At 33.2% G+C, this 13,893-nt stretch overlaps 1 protein-coding gene across 6 annotated transcripts in view; it reads right to left on the bottom strand.

Annotated features, from left to right (window-relative positions):
* PALS2 (protein associated with LIN7 2, MAGUK p55 family member) overlaps positions 1-13,893 on the bottom strand; it is a 113,996-nt gene that overhangs the window by 23,366 nt on the left and 76,737 nt on the right. For 5 of the 6 annotated variants that reach the window (XM_026507788.4, XM_026507795.4, XM_048212875.2 and 2 more), the window contains exons 6-10: positions 7,753-7,794; positions 6,172-6,303; positions 4,282-4,381; positions 3,878-3,946; positions 2,271-2,432 (exon numbers count right to left, since the gene is read on the bottom strand). In XM_026507788.4, the coding sequence (XP_026363573.1) occupies positions 2,271-2,432; positions 3,878-3,946; positions 4,282-4,381; positions 6,172-6,303; positions 7,753-7,794 (505 nt within the window). The remainder of the gene's footprint in view (positions 1-2,270; positions 2,433-3,877; positions 3,947-4,281; positions 4,382-6,171; positions 6,304-7,752; positions 7,795-13,893) is intronic. The other variant, XM_044387183.3, reaches the window with a different exon arrangement.

The following is a 13,893-nucleotide window of genomic DNA, read 5'->3' as shown; positions in this document are numbered from 1 at the left end:
GAGAGAGAGAGAGAGAGACAGACAGACACTGAGAAGATGAATCCAGGATGCTCAACATCCAGCAAACAGAGATTCTAGAAAAAGTGAACAGAGAGAACATGGAGAAATCATCCAAGAAATAGTAATTTTCCAGACCCAAGGGACAGGAATCTCTAGTCTGAAGAGCCCACTGATCATCAGCACAATGAATAAAGAAAGATGTACATGAAGGTACATCATCATTAAATTTCAAAATACTGAAAAACGACAAAATGAAACAAACAAAAGACCCTGAATGTCTGTGAAAGAAGAATAAGGTCACGTATGAAAGAACAAAGATTACAAAGGCACTGGCCTCAACAGAACTGGATTCAAGAGTAACATCTTTTGAGTTTGCAATCTCAAATTTCTATTCTTGGTTAAACAATCAATTATAGGACAGAAAATAAACATCTTCAAATACAAAGATAAATAAATTCTATCTCATACACCATTTCTTGCGAAGTTCCAAGCAGATATGTTCCAACATAGCAAGGCTGCTGCCAACCCAGGAAAACAACAAAGGGTAACATTCGCATGTTAACAGTGGGGCAGCCAGAATGGACAGCATCTCGTCCTCACTGAAGCAGGAAGATCTATGGTTCTGAGACAGAGGTCTCCAAGAAAATAAATATGACTTATTGGATGAGTCTTTGGTTTAAAATAAAATTATACACATACACATATGAAATTAAGGGAAAGACAGGAAGAAAAAAGGAACTCCATCAATTGCTGGATGGAAGGAGAGGGAGAAGGAGAGGGAGAAGAAAGTAAAATTCAGTGAACTGAAACTAGAATTATTTTTATATTGGGAAGACAGTCAGGAAGTCAACAGATAAGCTTACATTGGTTAAAGCAAGAAATTGCAGAATGATGGCATTATAAAGAAATATGGAAGACTACCAAAATAAATAGCAACAAACACGAAAAGCAACTGTTTCTGGTAAATAGGCCAAAGGTAGGGTACAGCAACACAGGCAGTTAATTTTTCCATTACATATCTTTAAGAACATATCTTTAAGAACATATCTATGATTAAAGTCTGTACATGTATTAACTTGATAAAAATGAGAAATAAAATACTTAAAATACTTTGGTCACAGTGAGGTTTTTATTTTCTTAACTATTTAATCAGTATTTGTCTGAATTTAGTGACTTACAGTGCCTACAGTGGAATCCAAGGCCTTAACCTGAAGGGATTACAAATAGCACACACAAGGTTATTACTCCCCCAACCAATCCATAAGAATTTTAGCAATAAGATTACGCACTGAAAATTAAACCTCAAAATATACTAGACGAAAGCAGATAAACTCTAAAATTCACCTAAAAGAGATGGAATGACATTAGGCTAAGAATTAACAGCTTAATGGCATTAATTATACCTAAAGAAATAATGTTAATGAAAAGGGGGCTTGGTAAGCAATAGAAGCACAGAAAGGGGTTATAAAGACAACGCTGGCTTGTCTCCTGCATTGTTCAGGGCAGAGAGCATGTAAGGTCCCACATATTTCTAAAATAAAGACAAATGTATATTAGTCCCTATAACAAGTCTATGACATCACTCTAACTCCTTGATGTGATTCCATTCTTATCAAGCACACTTCTGACATCATTATTTAATTTCCCATGTAAAAATGCAAATAGGGAAAGAATACAAAGATAATAAGATGAATGTCTGGTTAATTAAATGGTTATACTTCTCATCAGTATTATTTTTATTTTATGTGTCAACCTTTGTGACTTTAATTAATGCTGCTTGCTCAGGAAGATGAATTGCTGTGGATGTGCTATCAAAAATCAGGTTAATGAACTTGCAGGATAGAGCTACAAGTGAGAATGCATAAAATTCACAAAGGGATGGCCACACTAGGGGGTCTGAGGATCCAGCAAGTTTCCCTCTTTTCTTTACACTAAAATAGGTAAAACAAAACAAAACAAAAACAACTTTTCAGATAAACATCAGTTGCACAAGAAAATACACAGTTAGTGCTGATTTTGCCACAACTCCTAACACTTGCATTTAACAAACATTTCTGGACTACAGAGTTTGGAGAAGCAACTGCCACCAGGCAGCAAGCCAACAGGGCTACAGCACTATTTCAAGACAGCTGTAGAGTCACTGAGTTTTTCAATATCTTCTCCTAGTTCATTTCCACTGGCATAATAAAAAAATTATTTGGGAATAAAAATAATAATCTGCCCCACCCTACTCTTTGATGCCGATTAAACAGCAAAGAGAGAAAACTTACATGGCACTGTAGTTCCAAATCTAGTGGGATTCAACACTATGAACCTGTTTTTCAAGCTTCTTCGTCCCACACCTTGAGCTCCTATCAATACTAATGTCTTTCTCTGGAAGGGAGGCATTTTGGCTACCTCCTCATATATCTGGATTTCATGACGATCAAATTCTGAATGTAAAAGGAAAATGGAAAATCGTCATATTCGGTTATCTTTTAGATGGATGAAAAATCTCTGCAATTCTGTTCAATAAGAGCTTGGTTGTCTTCTATCCATTTGCCCTTAAAAATTTGTGTAAGCTAGAAAATGCCTGTGTTTTATCTTTATCATATATTCTATCCATTAAAACCTTTCTTACCAATTCATCAGTAGAAATAATTCCTTTAATATACGTAATCAAACTGCAAATTAGCCTATGTAATTTTTTCAGCCAACTAGTGCGTTATCAGATAAGAAAGACAGCAGTACACCTACTGTGGCTGCTTACATCAGTCCCACAGAATGAGTGTGCTTTTCCAATAATATAAATGAATAACTACTGTGTGTTGACTCAGTTTAATAAATAATAAAATGCATATAAACATACTGACAATTAAATTTTAAGATTATGAATTTATGTATAAAACGTTAGAGCCAAATTATTTTCAGTCAAAACACATTCCAAAATTAAATCTTAGTCAATGAGAAAATTCCAAGTTTTTTTTTTTTTGCAAGAAAGCTGTAAGGACATATATTTAATGAATAATAAGGCCAAAGTGGATTTGAAATAGTATATTATCTGTTATTAGGGTTATAACTCTCAATCTCCAGTAATAACACTTCTTCTTTAGGTTATTATCTTAACAGCAACTCATTCTTTGCAAAATTTCTCCACAGAAGATTAAACCAATATTAAGGTAGAGTCTATTTTCCCATTATTATTATTATTTATTATTATATATTATTTCCTTTATAGTATGGTATTTCGTTTGTAACTAGTGTAGAGGCAGCTCTGAAGTCTAGAAGTACTTTAAGATTATTAATTCCTTTCGGAAGGCCCTCTCATTTAAAGAGCTGCCTATCATGCCTAATCAGCCTCTAGAACTGAAAAGAATAACTATGGTAGCTGTCATATTTATCTTTCTTTAAGTCTAAAAGATTTAAGAGAGAATCCTACTAGATCAGACTAAGATTTGTTTGGTCCAGTACTATCTTCCCAAAAGTATCATGGACAATGTTAAGGCAAAATATAGTTGCCCTTAATCATAACTCTTCTAGCATCTTCCTAAAGGCATTTCTTTAGAAATGATACATAAATTACCATCAAAGTTTTCTGAATAGTTTTAATAACATTGTTCCTTCATTAATACAAGCATAAATCCTAACCAATTCATTTTATTGTAAACTATACTCATAAACCAAACACTCTGGTGACAGTATGAGTATATATAATATTAAAATTAAAATAATGTCTTCATATTATATTGTACCGTGTGTTCAAGTGATAGCCCCTTAAAACTGGGTATTAATCTGAGTCACTTTCATTTAAAATTATATAGTTAAAGAGCTTATGCCACATTAATTAATGCTATAAAGCTACCTTACTTGAACTTTTCAAAAAGTATTTAAAACATACCTGCATTTCTGGTTGTGAGATACATCATCTTTTTCTTTTTTTTGCTACTTATGGTTCCACAAAAAGGTCCTGAAGGGTGACAAGAAAAATAGAACTTAAAACAGTATGTCAAAATATGATAAAACTGCCCTGTGGTATTCTATAGGGGTGGGAGAATTACCTTTCCAGTCTTGTGTCCTACAAAGCAGAAGGGGGCAGGAGTGAGTTGAGCCACTAAATTCTGATACTATACCAGCAGGTGGCAGACAGGGATCAAAAAGTTTACTTTTGAGAGAGATACAACAAAGTAGATGGGACGGATTGATTTTAGATATATTTTAAATAAATTCATTTGCTGATTCAGATGAAAGAGGAAAAGATGACCGAGAAGAACTACTTGTTACACATTGTGTTGAGCGCATCACCTGAATTGTCCCAGTCTCTTCTAACAAATGCCTTTCTCTTCTCTTCCAGGAACTGGCTTGGAATGAGACCAGCGCTTCCACCCTCTTTTACATGGCTAGCCTAGAATCAAATTAATGAATTATATATTTCAGTGACCAAAATTTGAGGCCATATTCTAGTAAGCAGGACAAGCAATAGTCAGTAAAAATATATCACAATTGCACTTCAAAATTTACCGTGAGATTTAAATTCATGGCATTGTCAGTTTAGATATTTAAACACTTTAGCACTAAGGAATCAACTGGCATCTAATCAGTCTGCCATCTGGTATCGAAATTTTGGGACCAAAACACAAAGGTATACAGGATCTTTAAATTACTACAACTTTTTATTTATAATGTTAAGTTAGTCAAAGAGCAGAAAGGATAAATACTATTTTATGTATTAAAAGGACATTTCATTAGCACCCTAAGGTATTTACTATCAACCTTAATCCTACTAGAGACAGAATCTCAATATCCTATGTTTAAAATAGGCAAAACTACATCTACAGTCAAGAAACTAAGTTTTGAAATCCAAAAAAGTGTTATTTTAAAATAGTGGCTAAGGAACTGGCGGCTAGTGGCTTATCCCACAAAATTAGTTTTTTTTATATTTACAGCTAGCACTGAAAAATCTGGCATCATTTTTAGCCATTTAAATCCTAAAAAATAGAATTAAAGTAACATCACCAAATGCAGGGAAGAGACTGAAATAATGGTGACAGGATGAGAAGACAGAACTAAGAGATGACACTCACAGAGAGGGGTGAAAAAGAAAAATTTCCTGGAAAACTTCAATAAAAGAAACAGCCACAGAAAGACTTTTTGATGAGAGTTCTAAGAAATTCAGTGGAAATATCCAGAGATTGTGGATTCCTTTTAATTTACCTATGCTTTAGTTCTCTCACTGCATAATGCACTTGTACACGATAATGTCTTAAATTTAGGGACACATTAATAAGACTATTCTCATTCTTGTTATTCATTCCCCCTTAGAAGTCAATATAACTTAACAGAGCTAATGTGAGCTACCAGCATTTCCATTTAATTCAGAGTTTAGCGCTAGGTTCTGGGTCTTTTCCTCATACACCTTGCTTTTTAGTGAGACTCTCACTTGTTCTGATGGTTTGAGGGATTTTAGACTTCCTGATTTGTCAGTTTCTCCAGCTCTGAATATTACACAGTGTAAACAATTACAAAATCAAACTTAATTCTGCTGCTAAAGATTTCTGAAAGCTGTATTAGAGGAAAGGAAAAAGAACACGATCCCAGAGATCTTTAGAAAATGAAGTTGGGGAAAATACGGTGATAACACACATCTCTTTCCATATACACATATTTCAATCCAAGACCAACTAACTAACACTAATCATAAAGCAAACCTTCATTTCTCAGTAACTGAGGAGCGGTAAGGAAACAGATTTAAGAGCTTAAGAAATTATGTTTTATTTGCCATGAATATATATAGAGAGAGGAGACAAGAGATAAAGACACTATTACACACATAGTAAAAGACTTCTAGTTAAACAACAGCAAACACTGAGAAGGGATGACCCCAAGTGAATTGTTCTTGCCCAATACCATATTTTACTGGAATCACTCATGTGGAAGAACCAACTGTTCTAATCCCTAAACCAATGGAATATCTCCACAGGCTAGTTAAGTCTGCATTTATTAACAGCTACTCGCAAATTCCCTCTCAATTTGATCTTCTGTCCACAAAATTAGCAGCCATGAAGCTGGAGCTGTTCATGCAGAAAAAATCATCGGAACAAATGCTAATACCTTCTTCCTGAATATTCAGATATTGGCCAGATCTAAGATTGAAAATAAAAAAGCAGTTGAGGAAATTATGAGAAGCATACTAACCTGCCACCAGTTTGGATCTTCTCTGTTTACAATTTGAAGAATTTCTCCTTTTGAAAACTTCAATCCTGCTTCTTTGCAGGGTATCAGGTTATCATTGTATGGGTTATAATCAAAATGACATTTCACAAACACCTAAAACACAGCACAATTTAAAGTAGTACAGATGTATCATTTGTCACTAGATTTTTGAAATCTTTTTCAAATCACTGTGATTTAATTGTAATTGACTACTTAGTACTTCAACTAAGGACCTTGTCACACTCAAATAAATATCAATTATTACACATTAATAATTTGGCATCATTAAAGAAAATAAATATTAGTACTACAATTAAAATTTTGTTTCTATTTTAATGTCTAATCTTAAACCAACAGTTTAACAATCATACTTCACCATTCTTATACTTCCCGTCTTTTCACATGATTTTCTAACACTGCATAATTTTTATTCAGTGAAATGCCACTTTCTGATTAATACCCAGAAACAATATATGCAGCTGATTTAAGGCATATATTTCAGATATAATAGGACTTTTTTTTGGGGGGGGTGTACTTTTTCAAAGTGCTCAGAAATCAAAATTAAACAATGAATGTTCATGTTGAAGTCAGACCTGAAATATACTTAGTAACTCAAAAAAAATTAAAAACCCAACTTTCATCACTGGTAATATATTTGTTATGATCACGCAGATTTACACTGGCCAAAACTTGTGTGGAAAATACTTTTCTGAAATCATCTTGCTCTGATTTAAATAATTAGCATTAAATTAACTGTCAGAAAAACAATGAAAAGAGCTTGAAACTATTTCTCAATTTAAATTCAATGAACTATACAAATTTCTTTTAAATATGTTTTATTAATAAAAGTATGCCAGTTACCAATATTAGTTATCTCCAATAACTGGAATATTTTGCTTATTCACTTTAATGTAAATCCTAATAAGTTAAGCATTTTGTATTTGATGGCAAGTTTAGATTACTTTCTTACAAGTTTTTTCATGCATATTTATAAAAATTCAAATTGTATCTACTGAAGAACTGACTTGGCATTAATCATCAGGTAAACTTTAACAAGCAGAAAAGCACAAAATTAGTTAAAATAACATTGTTATCATACTTGTTATCATACTTCTATAAATGTAACCAAACAAGATATTCAAGTAACACAAGCAGATACATTATATTATTAGTGTGGTAAAATGTGATGGATGCATATTAAAATAATTTAAAAGTAACTAAGTTTGGAAACGTGACTAAATTTTAGTTATTTACAATTAGATAATTTTGGTAGAAAGCATTCAGAACGTTTTCAATAACTTTGGAAAGGCTAAATATTATTTAAAAAATCAGTAAGCCAATAATTTTTTTGATATACAATTTTAGAAATATCTAAAAAGCAAGCATACAAACAATATTAAGATTGCTAAAATGTGACAACTGGCTAACTTGACAATGGCATGCAGCTCAATGTTTTGGCAATGGAAAAAGAAAACCCAAATTATTATTTAATCAAGGTAAATTTAGTTGGCTGATAAGACAGAAAAACGGAATACCAGAGAATGTCCTGGAATGACATCATACCTGACGGACGTGTGCTGGATGCCTCTCCATACTGATGCAACTCTAAAAATATATTTTTCATTGCATAAATAAAGCCAGACTTTTAAACTGATAATAAATTAACAAAATATAAACAAACTACTGGCCCATTTTATTACTTCACTCATTTGGTAAAGTAACTACTCCCCTCATTAATTGTCCATAGGGTATAACACCTGAAAATTATAAATGATAAAAGCAAAAAGGTAGAGGTGTTTGAGATGAGGCAGAGAAAAAGGATGGGTATACAAAGTTTTTAAAAAAATACTTGGATACTCCTTACTTCTCAAGAAAGCTGCACCAAATGAATAGTAAGAGCATCCTGTCATCTAAGCAGGAATGTTTATCATTCTTATCTGTGGGACAACATATATTTTGTAGCCATAAGTTCAGATTTTCTGAGATCGCCTAAATTTCAAATAATTTTTCCCCTACTCCCATCAAATTGTTCTGGAAATGTCATTATTTGTGGAACAAAATGTCTCTCAAATGTAAAACATTTCTAGAGGGAACAATTTTTATTATTTCATTTATTGAACTAATTTTAGAACATTACTCTCATGCTCAAAAACTCAGATTAGCCTGGTTTTACTTTGACTTTTAAAAATCTGTCTGAAAAATCAATTAACCCAACCTTTGATCTAAAGATTTGTAATGACCTTAAAGTCATTAGAGATTTAACCAGACTTAGAATATTTTATTAAGTATATTGTAAAGTGTTTTACTAATAGACTATGTATGTTAACAGTTCACTCATTATTAAGAAGTTATTAAACACAACCTACTAAAATATTTCAATCTCATATTCTTATCACTAAAAGAAAAAACTGACCAATTGACAATCTAAAGTAGACAGAACAGAGAACGGGAAGTACAAATGGCTTTTGAACACAAGAAATGTTCAACATCACTCAGATAGAAATACGAATTAAAACTTATATTATAACAACATTTTCTTCCTGCCAGATTTGCAGAAATCCAAATATTTGATAACATTCTAAAGACGGGAACTATGGGCCAATAGGCATTTTCCTAACAGGTTAGTGGAGGATCTGGTTCAATCCCTCGGGAGAACAATTTGACAATAGCTATCAAAATTACAAATGCAAAAATCTTCTCACCTAGTAATCCACCTCTGGGAATGTATTAAACAGCAATGTTGCTCAGACATGCAAAATGACTTATGTACAAGACTATTAACTACTAAATTATTCCTAGTAGCAAAAGATAGGAAGCAACAACGTAATTGTTTAGTAAAAGGGATAATGATAAATCTATGTGATATAATACTATGATAAATCTATGTGATAAACGATAAATCTATGTGATATAATACTATGCAGCTATTAAAAAGGGTGGGGAGGTGGTGATGTGTGTCAAGAGGCAGTCTATGTACCAATAAGGAAAGATCCTAAAGATACATGGTTAAATGAAAAAAGCAAGTAGTGTACATCCTATGTAACCTTTTCATTGAAAAGGAGGTGGAACAGGAATAATAATATATAACTTTTACTTGCATATGAATAAAGGAACTCTAGAAAGATAAACTAATAGCATGGTTTCTTATGGGGAGTGAGGACTAGGTTTGTAGTGGATTATGAGAGAGATTTCAATTGAATACCTATTTATATTTCTTGAATTTTGAACTATGGGAATGATTCACCTGTTTAAAAAATTAAATTCTCATGGTAATAAAAATAAGATAAAATGACTCACACTTCTGACTAAGATGAACCAATAAAGGACTCTCCAACCTGAAACAACTAAAATACTGGACAAAATTTGACAAAACATTTTTTAGGACATCAGGCAAAGAAGTCAGTGATTCCTAAAAAAAATGGAAACAAACAAGATGAACTATTCAGTTGCCCCTGCTCACTGCACAGTGGAAGTTCCCAGGTTGCAACTCAGGAAAGAAGAATCTCAGTAGAGCCTATGTGGTCTCCAAGTTGAGGAAATGAGCTGGGCAACCAGGGAGACCAAGGTGGCTGCAATGTACAGAACAGAGTATTCAGTGAGGAAAGGGCTGCACACTCAAGAACTGCAGAGCACTCCCTCCAGTCTTCAGCAGAGTAGTGATCAGTGCATGGGCATGAAGAAACTACTCAAAGTCAGGTAAAGAACCAGCATGATAAGAAGCAGTATCAGCAGGCCATACAGGGTCAGGAATAATTTCTTTTCTCATTAAGGTGAGTGGAAAAATCTCATTAATTCATGAGGCACTGAATAGTCAGAAGGATTATGCCCCAGAATTAATCCTGCTCTGGTTGTACCTAACAAAGCTTAAAAAGCAAGATCTGAAAGGATTCAAACTGCTCCCAAGTAACTTCAGTATCCTAGAACAAAGTTTAAGAATTTTCTAAGGATACAAAAATACCCAGCATTCAACGAGGTAAAATTCGTGATTTATAATAACCAATCAAAAATAACCAGGCATGCAAATAAGCAGAAAAATATAATTTAAAATATGGAGAAAAATCAAGAGTGATCCAGAAATGATAAACATGATCAAATTAGCAGAGAAGGACATTAAAATAGTTAGTTTAACTTTATATATTATAGTCTTAGGTTCAAGAAGCTAGAGGAAAGACTAGGCATGTTAGGTAGAAACATGGCAGAGATTAAAAGACTCAATTTAGATTTCTAGAGATGAAAACCAAAATATCTGAGATGGAAAAAGAACACCAGAAGGGACTAACAGATTAGACACTGAAGAAAACAAGATTAGTAAACTTGAAGATACAGCAACAGAAACTAAGATAAAAAACAGGGAAGTAACAAGACTGAAGTAAATGAGGAGTATCACTGAGGAATGGGACAACTTCAAGGAGCCTAATATATGCGGAAATGATGTCACCAAAGGACAGAAGAAGTGGGACTAGAAAAATAATCTGAAGAGGTTAACAGTCAAAATGCTTCCAAATTTGATGAAAGAAATAGTCTTTTCAACAAATGGGGCTGGAAAATTGGATATCTACGTGCAACCCCCCCTTCATCCATATCTTAAACTATACAAAAACTCATACACTAAATGGATTCTGGAGCTAGATGTAAAGCATAAAACTACACAACTTTTAGAAAAAAAATATCGAAGAAAATCTTTATGACCTTAGGTTATACAAAAATATTTTACACAGAATAATACAAGCATAATCTGTAAAACACGGAAAAATTGGACTTCATCAAAATTAAGAACTTCTGCTTTGTAGCTTTGTATTACACTGTTAACAGAATGAAAAGCCTTTTCACTGTGAGAAAATCCTTATAAATCATAATTTTGATAAAGTATTTGTATTCAAAATACATAACTCTCAAAACTAAATAAAAAATCTCAATAAAAAATGGGTAAGATTTGAAGACAATCACCAAAACAGACATTAAAAAAAACACACACACACATGAAAAGATCCTCAATATTAAGTAGTCATCAGAGAAATGCAAATTAAAATCATACTGAGTTATCACTACACACCTATATAGGTGTCTAAAATTATAAGGATTGACCATACCAAATGTTGGTGAAGATGTGCTGTAATTCAAACTCTCATAAAATGCTGAGGGGAATGGACACTGGTACAATCACTTCTGAAAAACAGTTCAGCCACTTCTCTGAAAATTCAACATATACCTACCCACGACCCAATCCTTCAATTCCTAGGTATTCACCCAAGGGACTTACATGTAAATGTCCACAGCATCTTTATTTATAATAGCCCCAAACCGGAAACAACAAAAAATGTCCATCAGCCAGTTAATGGATAAACAAACTATGGTATAGCCAAGCAATGGAATACTACTTATCAACACAAAGTAATCAACTACTACTACACATAAAAAGATGGATGAATCCCGAAAGAATTATGCTGAGTGAAAGACGACAGATTCAAAAAAACAAACAAACAGCAAAGATGATTCATGTTGCATGCTTCCATTTATATAAAAACAAGGAAAATGTAAACTATAGTGACAGAAAGCAGAGCAGTGCTTGCCTGGAATGCGGGGGGGCAGGGGAGCAGGAGGGAAGGATTATAAATGGATACCAAGAAACTTCTGGAGGTGCTAGATATATATGTTGTCTTGATTATGTTGATGTTTCACAGGTACATATATCTACATTTATCAAATTGTACACTTTAAATATATGCTATTTATATAAGCTTTATCTCAAAGATATTTTTTAAAAGTAAATATAAAAATTTGAAAAAATAAAATATTACACCGGACTCTGCTGGGCCTATCCAAAGGATAATAATTAGTAAGAGAAAAGAAATTAAATGGATGAAATGGCTGTGGAAATAGCTCTACCATGATCCTTATATTAAATCAGAAGATGGTTGGTAATTTGGGAATATGTTATCTGAACATAGTGCAAGTGTTCCTTACACACCCTCAGTCTCAACACATATTTTCAGGTCCATTTGAATTTGCAATTAGAACAAGTGACAAGGTGGTGAGTGCAGTGATCACAGTTGCTATGAAGTTCACTATGACAATAGCAGAGATGTTTAAGGAAGGATATTATTTTTCTAAAGATTTTCAAAGTATATGAACTCAGCCTACTCACAGTTAAGTGCAGCCGCACACATTTTCGATCAGCACGGAGGCTAGAATATGTTTGGTTAAAAAAGCTTTGAGGGGCAACTCACACTCCTATTTGGTAAATATCCATTTGTGGGCCACAAATTTAAACTTCTGTCAAAAAATTTATTTAAAAAAATCTATTAAACTAGACTGTTCAGTATTATAATACTCTTAATTTATATCACACTAAGTCACTGGTTCATGCAAAGCCTATTTTTATTTCTTTTAATAATGTGATAAAGAGCCATAAACTTGTACCCAAAACAGAGGCTAGAACCTTACGTGGTCATTCTGCTCTCATTCTATTCCATTCCATCACCCTGGCTTCCCCAGCTAAGGTAACCCTTACCCTGAATCTTGTGTTCATTAACTTTTTGCTTTCCTTTCGTACAGTTTTACTGTGCAAATATATGCATTCTTTGAAAGTATGCATTTAGTTATTTTAAATAAAAAATTATATCATACCACAGCATATCATCTTTGGGATTTACATGTTTGTTAACCTGTTTCCAGCTGTACATACACATGAACAGCCCTAGGAAATTACTGTGTTTTGGTGTATGTGAATACTCAACTCTGATAATGCTAAACCCTCCCCCCGTGTGGTTATACCAATTTACACTGCCACCAGCAGCGCAGAAGAGATACTATAGAGTCATATGTACAATTTTTGCCAATTGAATGTTATAAAATGGTATCCCACACTGTGATTTTTAATATCTCTTCATTTGTTCACTGATTGTCTCCTTTTACTTGATTTGTGTATGTAAAGTGAAACAGGAACACAACTTCATATGTTATCCCTGTTAATAACCAGTTTCATTTATGGAACAGTCTCTCCTCACTGAAAGATGTATCATCTTATCAAAATAGTACATGTGTTACCTCTCTTTCTGAACTCTCTAGTCCATTAATCATTCTATCTGCTCTTAGGCCAATACCATGATGGTATCTTAATTCCTACATATTAGTAATGCCCCATTCCTGCTTTTCTGCCTCAAAAGTGTCTTGGCTATTCATCCTATCGAATACCATGAAAAATCTTATTGGAATTTCGTTGAATCTAAAAGTCAATTTGCAGAAAACTGACACCTTCGCAATATTGTCTTCTTGTCCATGAACAGGACATATCTATTTATTTAGATCTTCATCATAGTGTGTGTGTGTGTGTGTGCGCGTGTGTGTAGAGGCCTTGAATATTTTTGTTAGATTTATTTCTAGACATAAATGTGACATTCTCTGACTCTACTGTAAATGACGTTTGTCTTAGTTACATATCTTGATGGTTATTGGTGACATACAGAAATGCAACTGAGTTTTGTATATTAACTTTATTTTCAAATATCTTGCTAAACTCATTTCTATTATAGTCTTGGGGGCGTTCTATGCAAAAAATACTATTTGAAAATAGTATTTTCTCCTTTCTGAACTTTGTGCTTATGAAACTTTCAATAAAATATTAAATTTAAGTGGTGTTAGTGAACACCCTTCTCTAGTTCTTACTTTTTTTTTTAACTAGGCAAAGACTTTATTAATCCTTCT

Source organism: Ursus arctos, unplaced genomic scaffold (assembly GCF_023065955.2).
Source record: "Ursus arctos isolate Adak ecotype North America unplaced genomic scaffold, UrsArc2.0 scaffold_3, whole genome shotgun sequence".
Lineage (NCBI taxonomy): Eukaryota > Metazoa > Chordata > Mammalia > Carnivora > Ursidae > Ursus > Ursus arctos.
The sequence above is the reverse complement of the archived record's forward strand: the minus strand, read 5'-3'. Positions and strand labels throughout refer to the sequence as shown.